Source organism: Sciurus vulgaris (genome assembly GCF_902686455.1).
Source record: "Sciurus vulgaris genome assembly, chromosome: 17".
Lineage (NCBI taxonomy): Eukaryota > Metazoa > Chordata > Mammalia > Rodentia > Sciuridae > Sciurus > Sciurus vulgaris.
The window spans coordinates 33,766,721-33,780,948 of NC_136478.1; the positions used below are offsets into that span (position 1 = coordinate 33,766,721).

Below are 14,228 nucleotides of genomic sequence, written 5' to 3' on the forward strand. Positions count from 1 at the left end.
GATGATGCTCACTATGACCATGACCATATATATTATCTTCATTTTTGAACACATAACAGAAACAGTACAAGGACAAAGTCTCTCAACGTCTTAAAGCACTAAATCAGTGGGATTCCAAAGCACCACTTTTCTTAGGTGGTTCACCGACACCATCTGTGGTGGTTTAAGGTCCTTAAAATCACTCTGTTACAGCCTAGGGCATGAACAATCTTGCCTGCTGTTTACCTGTGGGCAATGACCACAAAGACCTCCTCTCTTTTCCACATTCTACAGGGAATGAGCAGGGCTACCCCTGAGCACACAGAGCTTGCCAAGATGTACAGCAGCAAGTTCGTCTTTTGCTCATACACTACATAGTGCTCTCCACAAGCCAGGCCCTCACCTGGGACACTGAGGGAAATAAGCAGGCCAAACATATGGAAAGATGCTGTCCCTTCTTTATGCTTATCTTTGTTTTTTTTTTGCTTTTTGCTTCTTTTTTTGTTTGTTTGTTTGTTTTTTGTTTTGTTTTGTTTTTGTAGCGGGTACTGGGGAATGAACCCAGGGTGTTAAATCACTGAGCTACATCCCCAGTCCTTTTTATTTTGAGACAGGGTCTCACTAAGTTGCGGAGGCTGGCCTTGAACTTAGAATCTTCCTGTTTTAGCATTCCAAATCACTGGGATTATAGGTAAGACATCTCACCCAGCTTTGTTATGGACTTTCTACAGTGAACACAAATGGCTTCCTTAAGGAAAAAAACTTTATACTTTTCTAAATCATCTAAGAAGCAAGCATGGAAAAGAACAAAAATATGGAGAAATAAACCATAATCCCAGTGATTTGGGAGGCCGAGGCAGGAAAATCGCAAGTTTGAAGCTAGTTTTGGCAATTTAGTTAAATTCTCAGTACCACAAAATAGGAGGGAAAAAAAGGAAAAATGAGCATTTGTAAATATGATGGTTGAAATCAGAGTAGATATAAGTATATAAAAGTGTTCTGAGGACAATGTTGCAAATTCTTCCCTATTTTGAAAGAAAATAACAAAACAGGAATAAATTAAAATTACTTCAAGATAAAGTAAGGAAAACTGCAGGTACCTCCTTATAGGTGACTTGGGGATTAAATCAAAGAAAAGGCTCCCTAGGGAGATTCTTTTTTTGGTAGTGCTGGGGATTGAACCCAGGGCCTTGTGCTTATGAGGCAAGCACACTACCAACTGAGCTATATCCCCAGCCCACGAGATTCTTAATCTAAATTGTCAGAGGTTAAAAACTGGCAGTTGTCAACTATGCAGCATGATCTCAGGCCTCACATCCCTATGCAGAGTATTTCTTCAAAAGCATTCTCAACCCTTAATTCTTACTTGAGGTCACATTATAATTACTGATCATTACCAGTAGATTCAAGGAAAGCAAAACAGGTACACAGAAGAGGGAAAAACATTTGTCAGCAACACTCATAAAAATAGCTTGAGAGTGGAGAATTCAGCTAGCATGCTCAGGGCCCTGGGTCCACTCTCAGCAACAGCAGGACAGGTACTGGGGGTTTGGCAAAGGATAGCAGAATACAACCACAACCACGACAACTCTTGAGACAAAATTACATTTACATTTCCCAACAGTTTCATCATACAGACACTATAGAGCCTCTGACCTTGGTAAAATCTTTGATGAGGTCTGCTGCTCTCACGCCATTCTGGACGTTAAAGCTGATATCAACTTTCACTTCAGTAAAAGAATCTGTTAATTTGATAATAGGTACCTAGAAAGAGAACAAAGGAAAGATTGAAATTCTGGACCCAAATTAAAAGACAAAACCAGGGAATGGTTGGCATCTACCCCTCTCATGAAGACATAAAACACTGAGTGTTCTGAATACGATGTACCACAATTAACATCTACAGATACTTTACCATACATACTCAGCATTTAACCTATACGATACACTTATTAAAAAGAATTTGTTTTGGTGTCCAAATGACTTAAGTTATTTATTTATTATTTATTTTTTATTGCACACATTTATGGTGTACAACACTGCATGTTTTTGAGATACATATATTTTGTGTGTGTGGTACTGGGGTGAATTAAAGCCAGGGACACTATACCACTGAGCTATATCCCCAGCCCCTTTTTTAAATTTTTATTTTGAGACAGGGTTTCACTAAGTTAGTCAGACTGGCCTTGAACTCATGATCCTCCTGCCTCAGCTTCCCACATATATTTATCTAAATATACATACTGAAGTGTTACTACAGTCAGGCAAATTAATATGCTCTTTATGAAAAAAATTTTTTGGCAGTACTGGCAATTGAACCCAGGGCCTTGTATCGACTAGGTATGTGTTCTCCCATGAAGCTACATCCCTACCCCCCTTTAAAAAAAAAAAAAAAAAGTTGATGGACCTTTATTTTATTCATTAATATACATGCGGTGCTGAGAATTGAACCCAGGGCCTCACACATGCTAGGCAAGTTCTCTACCACCAAGCCACAACCCCAGCCCCTCCCTACCCCCCCCCTTTTTTTTTTATTTAAACGAATGGGAAACATGTTGTTTCTCTATTTGTACATGGAGTCAAGGCATACCATTTGTGTAATCATAAATTTACATGGGGCAATGTTGTTTTCCCTACCCCTTTTATAAAATTTTATTTTGAGACAGGGTCTCACTAAGTTGCCCAGCCTGGCCTCAAACTTTTTTTTTTTTTTTTTTTTTTTAATATATTTTTAGTTGTAGATGGACACAATACCTTTATTTTATTTATTCATTGTTTTTTTAAATGTGGTGTTAAGGATTGAACCCTGTCCCTCACACAAGCCAGGCAAGTGCTCTACCACTGAGCCACAACCCCAGTCCCTGGTCTCAAACTTCTGATGCTCCTGCTTCTGTCTCCTAAGTGGCTGAAATTACAGGTATATGTCAGTATGCCTGGCACTGCATCAATTCATATAGTTACATTAACTGGCATACAGTTGCATTGAGAAGTTTGAAGTCACATAACAAAAACCTTAAAATATTATATACACTTAGGAGTACAATTTCCAACTCATAAGATTAAAAATTATCAATACAGGCATCAAACATTTCATATCACCAAACTGTTTCTAATAAGAAAACCGCTAGATTCTTCACACACAAATAGCCCATAAAGTCACAGGAAAAGATTATAAAACAGAAGGACTACTCTCAAATAAAAACTGATCAGATGATTTATGTCAGATATTACAAGCTCATAAAATAATACTGATTTCACCATGCATTAGAAAACTTGGGCCGGTCTGCATGTGGTGATGCCTGTAATCCCAAAAAACTCGGAGGCTGGGGCAGAGGGACTGCAAATTCAAGTCAGCTGCGGGTGTAGTAGCTCAGAGACAGAACACCCCTGGACTTAATTGCCAGTACTGCAAAAGAGAAAACTTGGGCCAGCAAACTTGTGTGCAGAATTGGGCCTCCAAATTGTTTTCCTATGAAAACTATGCTGTTTTCTTAAACCTAATAGGCAAAATAGTAATTTAAAAAACCAAAAAATTCTAACAGATGTATGATTCTACACTGAGTCTCCATGAAAGTTCTTTAACGGTCAGTCCAGCTAAGGTTGAAATATGATCTAATCTACAAAACATCAATCATATATATTTTTTCAAGGACACAATACAATGGCAACATCTGTGTAACTATAAACTGCTTAATATAAATCCACATTTTTATTATACTTTTTATACTTTAAAAATTCTATAGTACTATGTATGAAAACACTGGGTTATTTCTTAAATAAATGCATAGCCAGAATAAAATAACTTGTTTCACAAACAGAACACTGTACATATACAAGCAGTGAGACATTCACAAAATCAAAGAATCACTGACTCACAGTCCAATTGTGCTCAGAAACACTGAAGTTTCATATGTAAACAACTAGAGATGTTAAGAACTTACAGTTGCTTTGTCTAGAACTTTCACCGAATCCTCATCTGCAACTTTGTGTTTCCGAAGGGCTTCCTCCAGGGTCCAGAGGGGTAGGTTCTCCCACTTCCCAAACACCACAAGATCGATGTCACTGAACACAGAGAACAGATGCGAAAGGAGTTGAAGAAGCAAGAAACAGCACCTGTCTTACATCAGCTCACACTTTTAGACTTCACGTTGGTACAATGAAAACTATGTCCCCTCCTGCCCAATGAAGACCATGTGCAGTGCTGCTGGGTTTTAGGGAGGAAGTGAAGGCTGATGATTTTTAACACCACTTCTTCTCAGTCATTTCACAGAACACAGGTCTCGGGAAGTGGTGATTTTGAAAGAAAACTTCAAAATGCTAGTTAATGTTTTTCATAAAGGTTTCCGGTCCTAAAGACTTTGCTATCTAGATGAGATTAACTGTGACTTAAGAAATATTAAGTGCAAAATACAAGTTGAAGAGCAGGGTCTGGCTTGTACCGTTTGTGTAAACACACACATCCATCCTACCTGCACAACTATCTGGAAGGACATATGAGAAACTGGTATCAGTGACCGTTCCAAAGAGAACATGGGCAGGGGTAGGAGTGTGCTTTTTCTAAATCTGAACTATGGAAATACACTACCTAATCATAAAATTTAATTAATTATTTTAGAATGATTATTTTGGCTTTTGCTGAAGCTCAGAACCTAAATAAGGAAAATTATCAATGACCTTGAAGTTGAATGTTTTATGTATAGCTTATGCAGGACAAGGACAGCACTGGAAAGAATAAAACTTGCTAGGATATCCCTACTTCAGCACATTTTAAAAGCTGGGAGAAAGTAGACCAAATCAAGCTCAAATAAAAAACATGATGGAACAGGCAGGCACAATGGCCTAGACTTATAATCCCAGCTAACTGGGAGGCTAACGCAGGAGAATTACAAGTTTGAAGCCAGTCTGAGCAATTTAGCAAGACCCTGTCTCAAGATAAAATACAAAGAATTGGAGATGTGACTCAGGGTAGTGTGCCGTGGATTCGATCCACCCGCCCCAACACTATGGAATGGTTTTCCATTGTAAAGACTGTATCTTATGAGAGCAAAGACGCAACCCTTCAGGGAAACATCATCATCCTCAAAAAGGGGTCCTCCCAGGCTATGGTTCAGGAAAGCCCTCTTAGAAAAGACTGAACAAGGGTCCTAGAAGGGCCAAAACCTTCCTCAGAGTTTTGTAGCCTGAATGTCTGGGTCAGGATGCTGAAACTACAGCTAGTTGCATGAGTTCCTCGCTAAAAAAAAGAGAGCGAGACCTCACATCCTGGAGTATATCCAGGTCCACACCATGATCACGACACTACAGTGGGGAGGTCACGGGGCTGAGCAGTTCTCTGCAGGGTAGTCAATTTCTAAAATTAGTAACTAATTGATTCTACCGCTACATGTTGGCTTTTACATTTCTCTGCAACATTTCAGTCTTGATAAGATAATCAGAAGTAACATTCCACTTTAAAGTAAAGCAAATAAAATTCAGGTAAATGAAATTTCATTTCATATATCTCACTATTTTGTTTCTATTTTTACACATTCAACAGACAAAATGTACATACTCTATAAAAATGTACAATCCATTGAAAGCTTCATAAATGTACTAACCTAGTAGGTAAATACAGGCCAGTTTTAAAACTTCCAAATATCTGGACCTGAAACAGAAAAAGAAGTTATTACATCTAGGCACCACACTAAGGAGAAGTGCAGGTCTTGGCTACCCTCTACTGGTACTGTTTAGTACTACAAGAGCATTTTTTCTAACCACATTTTCAAAAGGTAGGGATTCTGTACCTTAGAGGCAGACGTTTGGAATACAATTTAAATATATCTGGTTCAAATATATTTGAAACATATAGACTAAAATAGAAAACTTTCAAAAGCAATATTCAGGTCACTAATGTTCCTTTATAATTCAGGTAAACTCATAAATCCTTAAATTTTTGTTCTCCAAGAGGGAGTCTTCTCGTAGATCACTGTTAGACTACTTCAAGTACAGGACCAGCGCTGGCCTACAGGCCTACCACAGAGAAAATCAGCGCTGTAGCAGAAAACCTGGGTGCATTCTATCTCAACTCGTGGAGAATAGTGGAACTGGATAAATGATGGGAAAAATAGCTATGCCTTTGGGGTGAGGTGGACCCAGGAAGTTAGCCAAGTGTTGTGTTCTGCTCTGGGAAAAAATATAAATACATAAATAACTAAATAAAAAGGGCTAGGCATGGTGGTACACACCTGTAATCCTAGGCAGGAGGATCCAAAGTTTAAGGTCAAGCTGGGCAACTTAGCAAGAAAGACCCTGTCCCAAAGTAAAATTTTAAAAAGGGCTGGGTGTGTAGCTTAGCGGGAGAGCCTAGCATGTATGAGGTCCTGGATTAGATCTCCATTACTGAAGGGGGAAACAAAACCAAACCCTCAAAACAACAAAACATCAACGATAAAATCTGCCACCTCGGAAGGATGAGGCTCAATTCAGATCAGGGTTTCTTAACCTCAGCACTAAGGCCATTTGTTGTGGGGCTGTATTGTTCTCGGTGGTATGTTGAGCTGTCGCCCTGGTCTCTGCCCACTAGATGTCAGCAGTGTTTCCCAAGTCATGATAACCAAAATGTCTAGACACTGCCAAAGGCCCTGGGGAGCACAATCAGTCCAGCTGAATCAGTTGGATTACACAAGAAGCAGCAATAATGCTGCACGTAGTAGCTGCTCAATAAAATACTGGTGTCCTCCATTCTTCCATTTACCTACAGTGTGGCGCTTGAAACCCCTTTGTTTTGCCAACTAGACAAAAAGACTTCCCCCACGCAGGACAAGGTCTAAAGAAAAGCTAAAGGACATAACATAAGGAATTCTAATAAATTGCTTTTTTTTTTTTAAGTACAAAATTGTAGACTAGATCCTAAGACCAAGAATAAAGTATTAACTTAATACCAATAACAAAAAATACAAATAAGTGAAGAAGAAATTGTGGGCAAATATTTTGTTCACTGAGTGGGGACTGTACTGGGACAAAGAGTTGGGTCAGAGAGTGGACAAAGATAGCAGTTTCAAGAGCAGGGCCAGGCAAGGTGGCACATGCCTGTAATCTCAGAGGCTTGGGAGGATAAGGCTGGAGGCTATCTTGGGCAACTTAAAGAGACCCTGTCTCAAAACTTTTAAAAATTAAAATAAAAGGGGTTGGTATAGCTCAGTGGAAAGGTGCCCTTTGAGTTCAATCCTTAGTACCATGAGGAGGGTGAGGGAAGGAAGAATATGGCTTATGCCCCTAAAAGAGCTTCAAGTGATAAATGCCTGCATGACATTTTCATTCATCTACAATTACAATGTTTATGCTGGCAATTGGAACAAAATAGCAAGAGGGTTTTAATAAATTACATGTAATAACAAACGACTACAATAAGGCTAGATTTGTCTTCTCTTTATACTTAGTAGTTGTTAACTAGTACAAAAAAAAAAAATTTAAGTAAGGCATCTGAGTCAAAAATCACCAAGCCCCAAATTTTAAAGGTTGTAGAAAATTATTTCCCTTTAAAATTTAGTTAGACCTTAACTCTTACAAAAGCACTTACACGGCAAGTGGGGTCTCTGCCTGCAACACCAACAGGTAAGCTTCCAGACCAAGGACAAAGACCCTACCCTACCCTGACCCCAGCTGCCCGCACGAGGGACTCACGTCAGCGCTGGGCCAGAGCTCCTTAATCACACTCTCGATCCTGCTCACCACCTCCATCCGCATCTTCTCCTCCTCAGGCCTGGGAGACATGTATTCATAAAAATCACTGATTTCTTCATGCAGACTGAAGACAAAAGCAGAAAAAATATGAGCAGGCCAATCTAATGAGAGAGCAGTTTCTTAAGTAATTATATCTAATTAAATTCTACAAGATAACTCAGTTGATGACCTTACATTCATAGATTTTTACCCTAATTTTAATGTTATATCTCATGCTAAGGTAAAACTGGAATGTACGGAATTTAATCAAAAAGCCAAAATAATTAAATGAAATTTACGAAGTTCCTGTGTAGAACACTTGCTGGCTGCTGGTGATTTTAAAGAATGGAAACAAAAATGTGCAGGCCCTGGTCTCTGCCTGTCCACTTAAGATCCAGCAGACACAAAACAAGGTGCCAAACCTAGGGGAGGTAGGCAGGCTTCCGCCGGTGGGGGCTGACCACCTGCTCTGCAACCAGCACTTCACAGTGAGCAGAACAGTACGTCTCACGGTATCTGCTTAAGGAGTTAAGCCTCAAGTGAACAAGTCTACCAGTGATCAGCAGCGTCTGGAGAAGACCGGCCAGCAGGCAAGGGCTCCTCGAAGGGGTTCAGAGACAGTGAAGCCTAAGGCAGTGAGCAAGTGCAAGGGCTGTGGTGGGAGACTCTTCTGGAAAGGCAGACAGGCTCTGGGCAGGGCAGACTATGAAGAGCATCTAAGGTCTGGCTGCGCAGGGGAGCAGCTCAGTGGCAGCAAGACCCCAGGCTCAATCTAAAGCACCGCAAAACAAACAAAAATGCAGCTCCGGCTGTGGCGATGGGGAGCTCTTCCAATGTTTCTGAGGGACCAAGGAACGGCTGCAAAAACAGTGCTTTAAGATGAAACTGGCAACTCTGCAAAGAATCCATCGGCAAAGGGATGAGACTGGAGGCAAGAACAGGTCATGAAGGGCAGGTTAAAGATGAGGCCGGGATGGAGGCAGGAGAGGAAGAGGCTGCAGAAACGTCAAGCGCAGGTCTCAGGAGGTGGGCAGGGCTGAGCCTGAGGGAATGGGCTGGAATCGATGCTGTGGGTCAGAGGAGGATAAAAGCAGCAAAGCAGCACTCCTTACAAAGTCCTTGAAACTGTGGAAAGCCACCGTGGGAGGGAAGTGAGGGAGGAAGGGGCTGTGAGAAGGCATGCCTAGAGAAGCGCTCTCCAGCTTTCCCTCCACGTACAGCCGTAGGTGGCAGGAAAGCTGGAGGAGGCCAGCGGAGCCTGCGACCATGGCCCATCCCCGCTCCAGAGCAGAAAGACGCAAGACCAAAAGTGGTTTTGAGGAAGTAAAAAAAAAAAAATCTGTGTCCCGGCCCCCACTGGCTATAACTTCTGCCACATGGAACACTGATGACATTATAAAAATGTGACTGATGAAGCAATCGGCAGTTCCTGTCTCTTTCTATTCCATTTTTTTCCTTTAAGACAGAGTCAAAAACCTTAAGTTATAAACTTGAGTTCTGTCTGTAGGCAGCTGTGTTCCCTTGGACAAGTGCCTGTGGCACTTTGTGCTTGCCAGCCCCCGTGTGCTCAGGTACAGCAGGGTTGGCAAGCAGGAGACTTTTCAGGCTGTGAGGCGTGATTTACCAAAAGCATTCTGCCTGTTTGCCATGGAATTCTGCATCAAACTTAAACTTTAAAACTCCAGAGTTCTGTAGGTGAATCCAGAAAGATATCCTGGTGGAGTCAAGTTTTTCCTTGGTATGTTTCTGTAACAGGATGATCTTTAAACTTCCAATGTTTGAGGGTCTGCTTGTTTGTTTGTTTAAATTCCCAGGTTTTACTCTATTCTCTAAGGTAATCCCCTTCTGCTCCTGACAGACAACAGCTGAAAGAAAAGTCAAGAGTGGACAGCTCGCGCTGCTCTTCAGCACAGGCTGATGGCAGCGGTGAGGACCACGAATAAATAGCAAAGCAATGAGTGCTTCTCATCTCATTGGATGGTGTGCTGTGAGTTATCAGAGTTTGCTTGTAGTTCTAAGATCTCTATAAAATATTTGCATTCTAACCAGTAAAAAAACCTCCAAAATTTAACTGCATCTACATAGGTCCATTTTCTAATTCAAACCCAGGCAAAAGATACTTAGCCCAACTAGCGGTGAAAGTCCTAAGAAACTGAGTGATAGTTCATTTCCTAAACATTACTGAGTGCATATGTACAGGCCCTAGAAGGAAAGGGTTTGTCTGATATGATCCTTGCCTTGATAACTTCCATTCAACAATGAAAAGAAAAGCTTGTCTGAAGTATTTTGTGGAGGGTGCAATGTGCGTTCTGCACTGTTCCACCACAAGCAGGTTTCAGACAGACAGAAGGCACTGCCTTGCAAGGCAGTGAGGTCCCCAGCGCTACCCGTGTAAATGAGGAAACCAGATGACCCTGAGGCAAACAAAGGTCCATAAAAGGGATTTCTGAACTAGGGCAAAGTTAACAGAAGATCCTAATAGTCGCTTTTTAGCACAAGAATTCTAGGCGTATTAACATGCTAATTATTATATGTTTATAAGATAAGCTCTTAAAACAGGACTACCCTAAACATTTAATATTCCATGGAACCATCTTCCTATTTAAGGAAAAATGGTTTTGTGGGTTGTTGTTGTATTTCTTTCATTGATGAAGATCCGCTGTATTAGAAAGGGGGAAGAGGACCAAAAGGGAGAGCAGGGCTATGTAAAGCAAAGGCATACCTGAACAGCAATGGCAGGAGACCCCAACTCAAGGCTGCCAGGATCATCCTACCACACCAAGTACAAGTCTTGCAGTTTCCCAATATCTACCTAGTCATATCCTACATATGTAAAATGGTACTTATGTAGGATATGTAGAACAAATAAATAAGAAATCTCAGGTCAGATGTGGTGGTGCATGCCCCAAATCCCCAGCAACTCAGAAGGCTGAGGCAGGAGGATCCCAAGTTCAAGATCAGCCTTAGCGACTTAGTGAGACAGAGCTCATAAAAAATAAGAAGGGCTGGGAATATGGCTCAGTGGTAAGGCACCTGTGGGTTCAAACAGCGTACTGAATTAAAAAAAGAAATCTTGATACGTGTAATCAACTTCTAGTATAGATTTTAAAAATATTCTGTGGGATTCCATGGATTGGGTAATTTTACTGTCACAGTGTCTTGCATATCTAAGTGTTAAAAAATATGGTAGGAACTCCATTGTTTTTCAATGCCTACTTTACTCCTGGTAGATCTTTAAGTGCCATAATGACTGGATAAAGGGAGGAAACTAAAGACATTTTGTAAGCTTGTTTTCACATGTTAATGGTACTTTAAGCCTCTGAAATCAACCAACCACACAGAGAAATCTTCACTTTCTCCCATGTTTGGATCAAAACTCAGTACGATTAATTATTAAGTGTGAGAAATAGAAAGTCTGGTGGTTCATTTTCAGAATCTAGTATTCTGCCTTAACTGGATCCAATTGTAGCCTTTCCCCTTTGCCCACCCAAATTCTAAGATTACCCAATCGCCTAGATTGTAACCCGGAACTCCTCCAATCAGAGTGAAGGGCAGCACCACCATAGATCAGAGATAGAAGCAGAGGGACTTCCTGCCCAGGCGCACCTAGCCAGGTTCTGTAGCATGTCCTTCTGCCAAAAGCAAAGGTTTGCCTTGCCTACCCTCTTTTGAGCAAGTGTTTGACTTCTTGCAGCACCTCGTTATTTCTAACAGCAAGTACTGAACAGCACACACTCAGCTTTCCAGTTTCTCATACGAAGTTATAAAATACTGCTCGTCTATGATCTGAACAAATGTGCCCCCCCCCCCTTTCCTGGTATACAACACCTAAAATCCTGGGAATCTCCAAAGCATAGTTTTTTGTATGCTAATGAGCTGACTGATGGTTGGCAGCACCTAGGTAGCTTTAGGATGGGGGCTGGTCACCAGAAAGACTAAGGCAGGGTTACAGAGTTAGAGTTGGGCCTCCAGCCCCACCCCCTGACCTCAAGGAGAGGGAGAGGAGCTGAACCAATGGCCAGTGATTTAATCAATCGAGCATCCACAAAAACCCAAAAGGACTGGGGTCGGAGAGCCTGCAGATCGAGGAACATGTGTGAACTTCCACAAAGGTATACGAGAACACTTCCAAGTGCAGAGAAAATGGCAACTCCCAATTCCACAGGGACAGAGCTCCTGTACTGGAGACCCTTCCAGACCTCACCTTATGTGCCCCATCGCCTGGCTATTTACTTGTAACCTTTGAACTATCCTTTATAAAATAAGCTAAGTGAGCGTATTTCCCCGAACTCTGCGAGCTGCTCTGTCACATGAACTGGACTTGAGGAGGCTATCAGAGTAACCCCACCTCAGAGGCGACTGGTCAGAAGCAAGCTGATAACATGACCTGGGCTTGCAACTGGCATGTCCAGTTGGGCTCGGTCTCTGGGACTGGGCCGTCCACATATGGGATCTCCAGGGAAACAGTGTTAGGACTGAAATGAATTAGAGGACACCCAGCGAGTGTCTGGGTGCAGGACTGGGGTTCGCTTGGTTCAGGTGGAAAAGTCCTCACACATTTGGCTATGGAGGTGTTCTCTGTTGTGAGAATATAGGAGAAACTGAGTTTGTTTTTTCTATGCAAAAACCTGCTTGGATATCTCTTAAAAAGGAAAAGCAAGAAAACACACTGTTGCCTCTGTATAAGAAAAAGATAAAAAATGTACATTATTTTCAAAATTAATGTGATTAGGAGATGCCAGAACATAGTTCCTATATTTATAAAAGTGCAACTCAGATAATTTTGGTCAAAACAGAACCATAAAAAAAACCAAATCACTTTTGTTTCGAGGAAAGTTCGACTAGAGGCAGAAATGCTAGCCTTTTGAATTGAAATGAATTTTAGAATGCACAGCCTCAGTGGGGAGGCAGTAAAGAATGCCCAGCGAAGGCAAATCTCTTTGGTGTAAAAAGGAAGAACCCACTTCCCACTTCAGGATGCAGCCTGGGGGTGGGCACAAGTTGCTTAGGAGCTGCTGCACCCCCAGCGCCACAGCGTCAATGGACGCCTCCCTCTGCCTCCCAGAGGCCCCGCTGGGGCCTCAGCTGCTGCTCAGCACCATTTTGGCCAATGCTCCTCCAAGCATCTACTCAGGTGCTGGTCACACTGCTGCCTGCAGAACTGTGCTCTGTCTGCAACCTGCCTAAGGCCACTGCCACAGCATGGTGAAATTTTCTAGGCATTTAACTAAAAAAAAAGTTCCCTTTAATTACCAACATCAAGTTCACAGGCAGACACTGACAAAGTTCTACTTAATAACTGTCACTAACAGGACAACTCCCAACCCTGCCCTGAAAAACAAAAACAAAACCAAAAAAACCTGTAAGGCTAATAATACCCGATTTTGAAAAGGACATATAGAAAAGGCACTCACACACTCTGTATGGCAGTATAATTACCATGACTCTCCAGAGGTGGTTAGGCTAATAAAGAATAAATACCATATCTTTCAGAAACATTTCCACAAAGGAACAAGGACATCTGTATAAGAAAGTTCACCACGGTATTTGATATTTGTAATACTAAAATATTTAGAAACAGCATCAATGTCCATCGATGGGATCCAATTACATGATCACAAAAGCACTTAGTGACCTTCTCGTCACAGACAGTAATCCCTGAAAAAGAAGGAAGTAAAGCTCCAAAGTCGACCAAGATCTGAATGTCACTGAACTGGAAGTAAAGAGCACAAGAAAGGTATGTTCAGCAGCACATGTGAATTGAGAGAGAGAGAGAGAGAGAGAGAGACAAGAAGGGAGAGATGGTACACTTTTCCTCACATCACAAACTTTGTGGAAGAACTGTAACAGACTTGATTCAATGGGAAGAACTGAGGTCCAGTGTCTTCCACTGGTAGAAAGTCAGGGAGACTTAACTTTCTACCTTTCCACCCTAGTATCACTTTTTTTTTTTTAACCACCAGCATGCATTTGTCATCAGCTTAGTGGGACAATGGCCACGAGATGCTGTCTTCTTCATAGTTATCCATGTGGAATCCATTGTGTGCGCAGCCCCTCTGCTCCTCAAAACCAGCTCTACATTCTATACTATTAAGAGTGGGTAAGCCCAGAGACTGACTGGGGAGGGGCAAGATTCACTTTCTAAAAATGAAGATACTAATGACCATTGTTATCTTAAAAAAAAAATAGATCTTCATAACAAGGAAAAATATTCATTAAAGAAAACAACATTTTAAGGAGAAAAAATTCAAATTTATTTAATGATCCAGTCTTGCAGACTAAAAGGTTACAGAATTCATAACTGGGAGCCTGAGGCATTAAAGGGATTCTGTGGTCAGCCTGAGAGCAGGGTGGACACCTGGGGACCCAGCATGCAGCACTAGTGCACAGACACTGCACTGGAGAAGTGACTGAACGCCTGACTGCAGTGCGTACTGTGAGCTTCTGCTGGTGCCTGACTCATCCTTTCCAGGGATTTATATACTCAAATGTGTGAGTATATGCAAGAATTTCCAGAAGAATACACAAAAACTGTGGGCAGTACCTTC

General features: G+C 41.6%; 1 protein-coding gene and 1 pseudogene across 3 annotated transcripts in view; one reads left to right on the forward strand and one right to left on the reverse strand.

The window, feature by feature from the left end:
• Positions 1–14,228, forward strand: part of LOC306647773 (NADH dehydrogenase [ubiquinone] 1 alpha subcomplex subunit 1-like) — a 442,780-nt pseudogene that overhangs the window by 411,411 nt on the left and 17,141 nt on the right. The window lies entirely within an intron of this gene.
• TENT4B (terminal nucleotidyltransferase 4B) overlaps positions 1–14,228 on the reverse strand; it is a 65,024-nt gene that overhangs the window by 9,383 nt on the left and 41,413 nt on the right. For both annotated transcript variants that reach the window (XM_079117289.1, XM_079117290.1), the window contains exons 2-5: positions 7,642–7,765; positions 5,577–5,623; positions 3,921–4,041; positions 1,636–1,743 (exon numbers count right to left, since the gene is read on the reverse strand). In XM_079117289.1, coding sequence (XP_078973415.1) covers positions 1,636–1,743; positions 3,921–4,041; positions 5,577–5,623; positions 7,642–7,765 — 400 coding nt within the window. The remainder of the gene's footprint in view (positions 1–1,635; positions 1,744–3,920; positions 4,042–5,576; positions 5,624–7,641; positions 7,766–14,228) is intronic.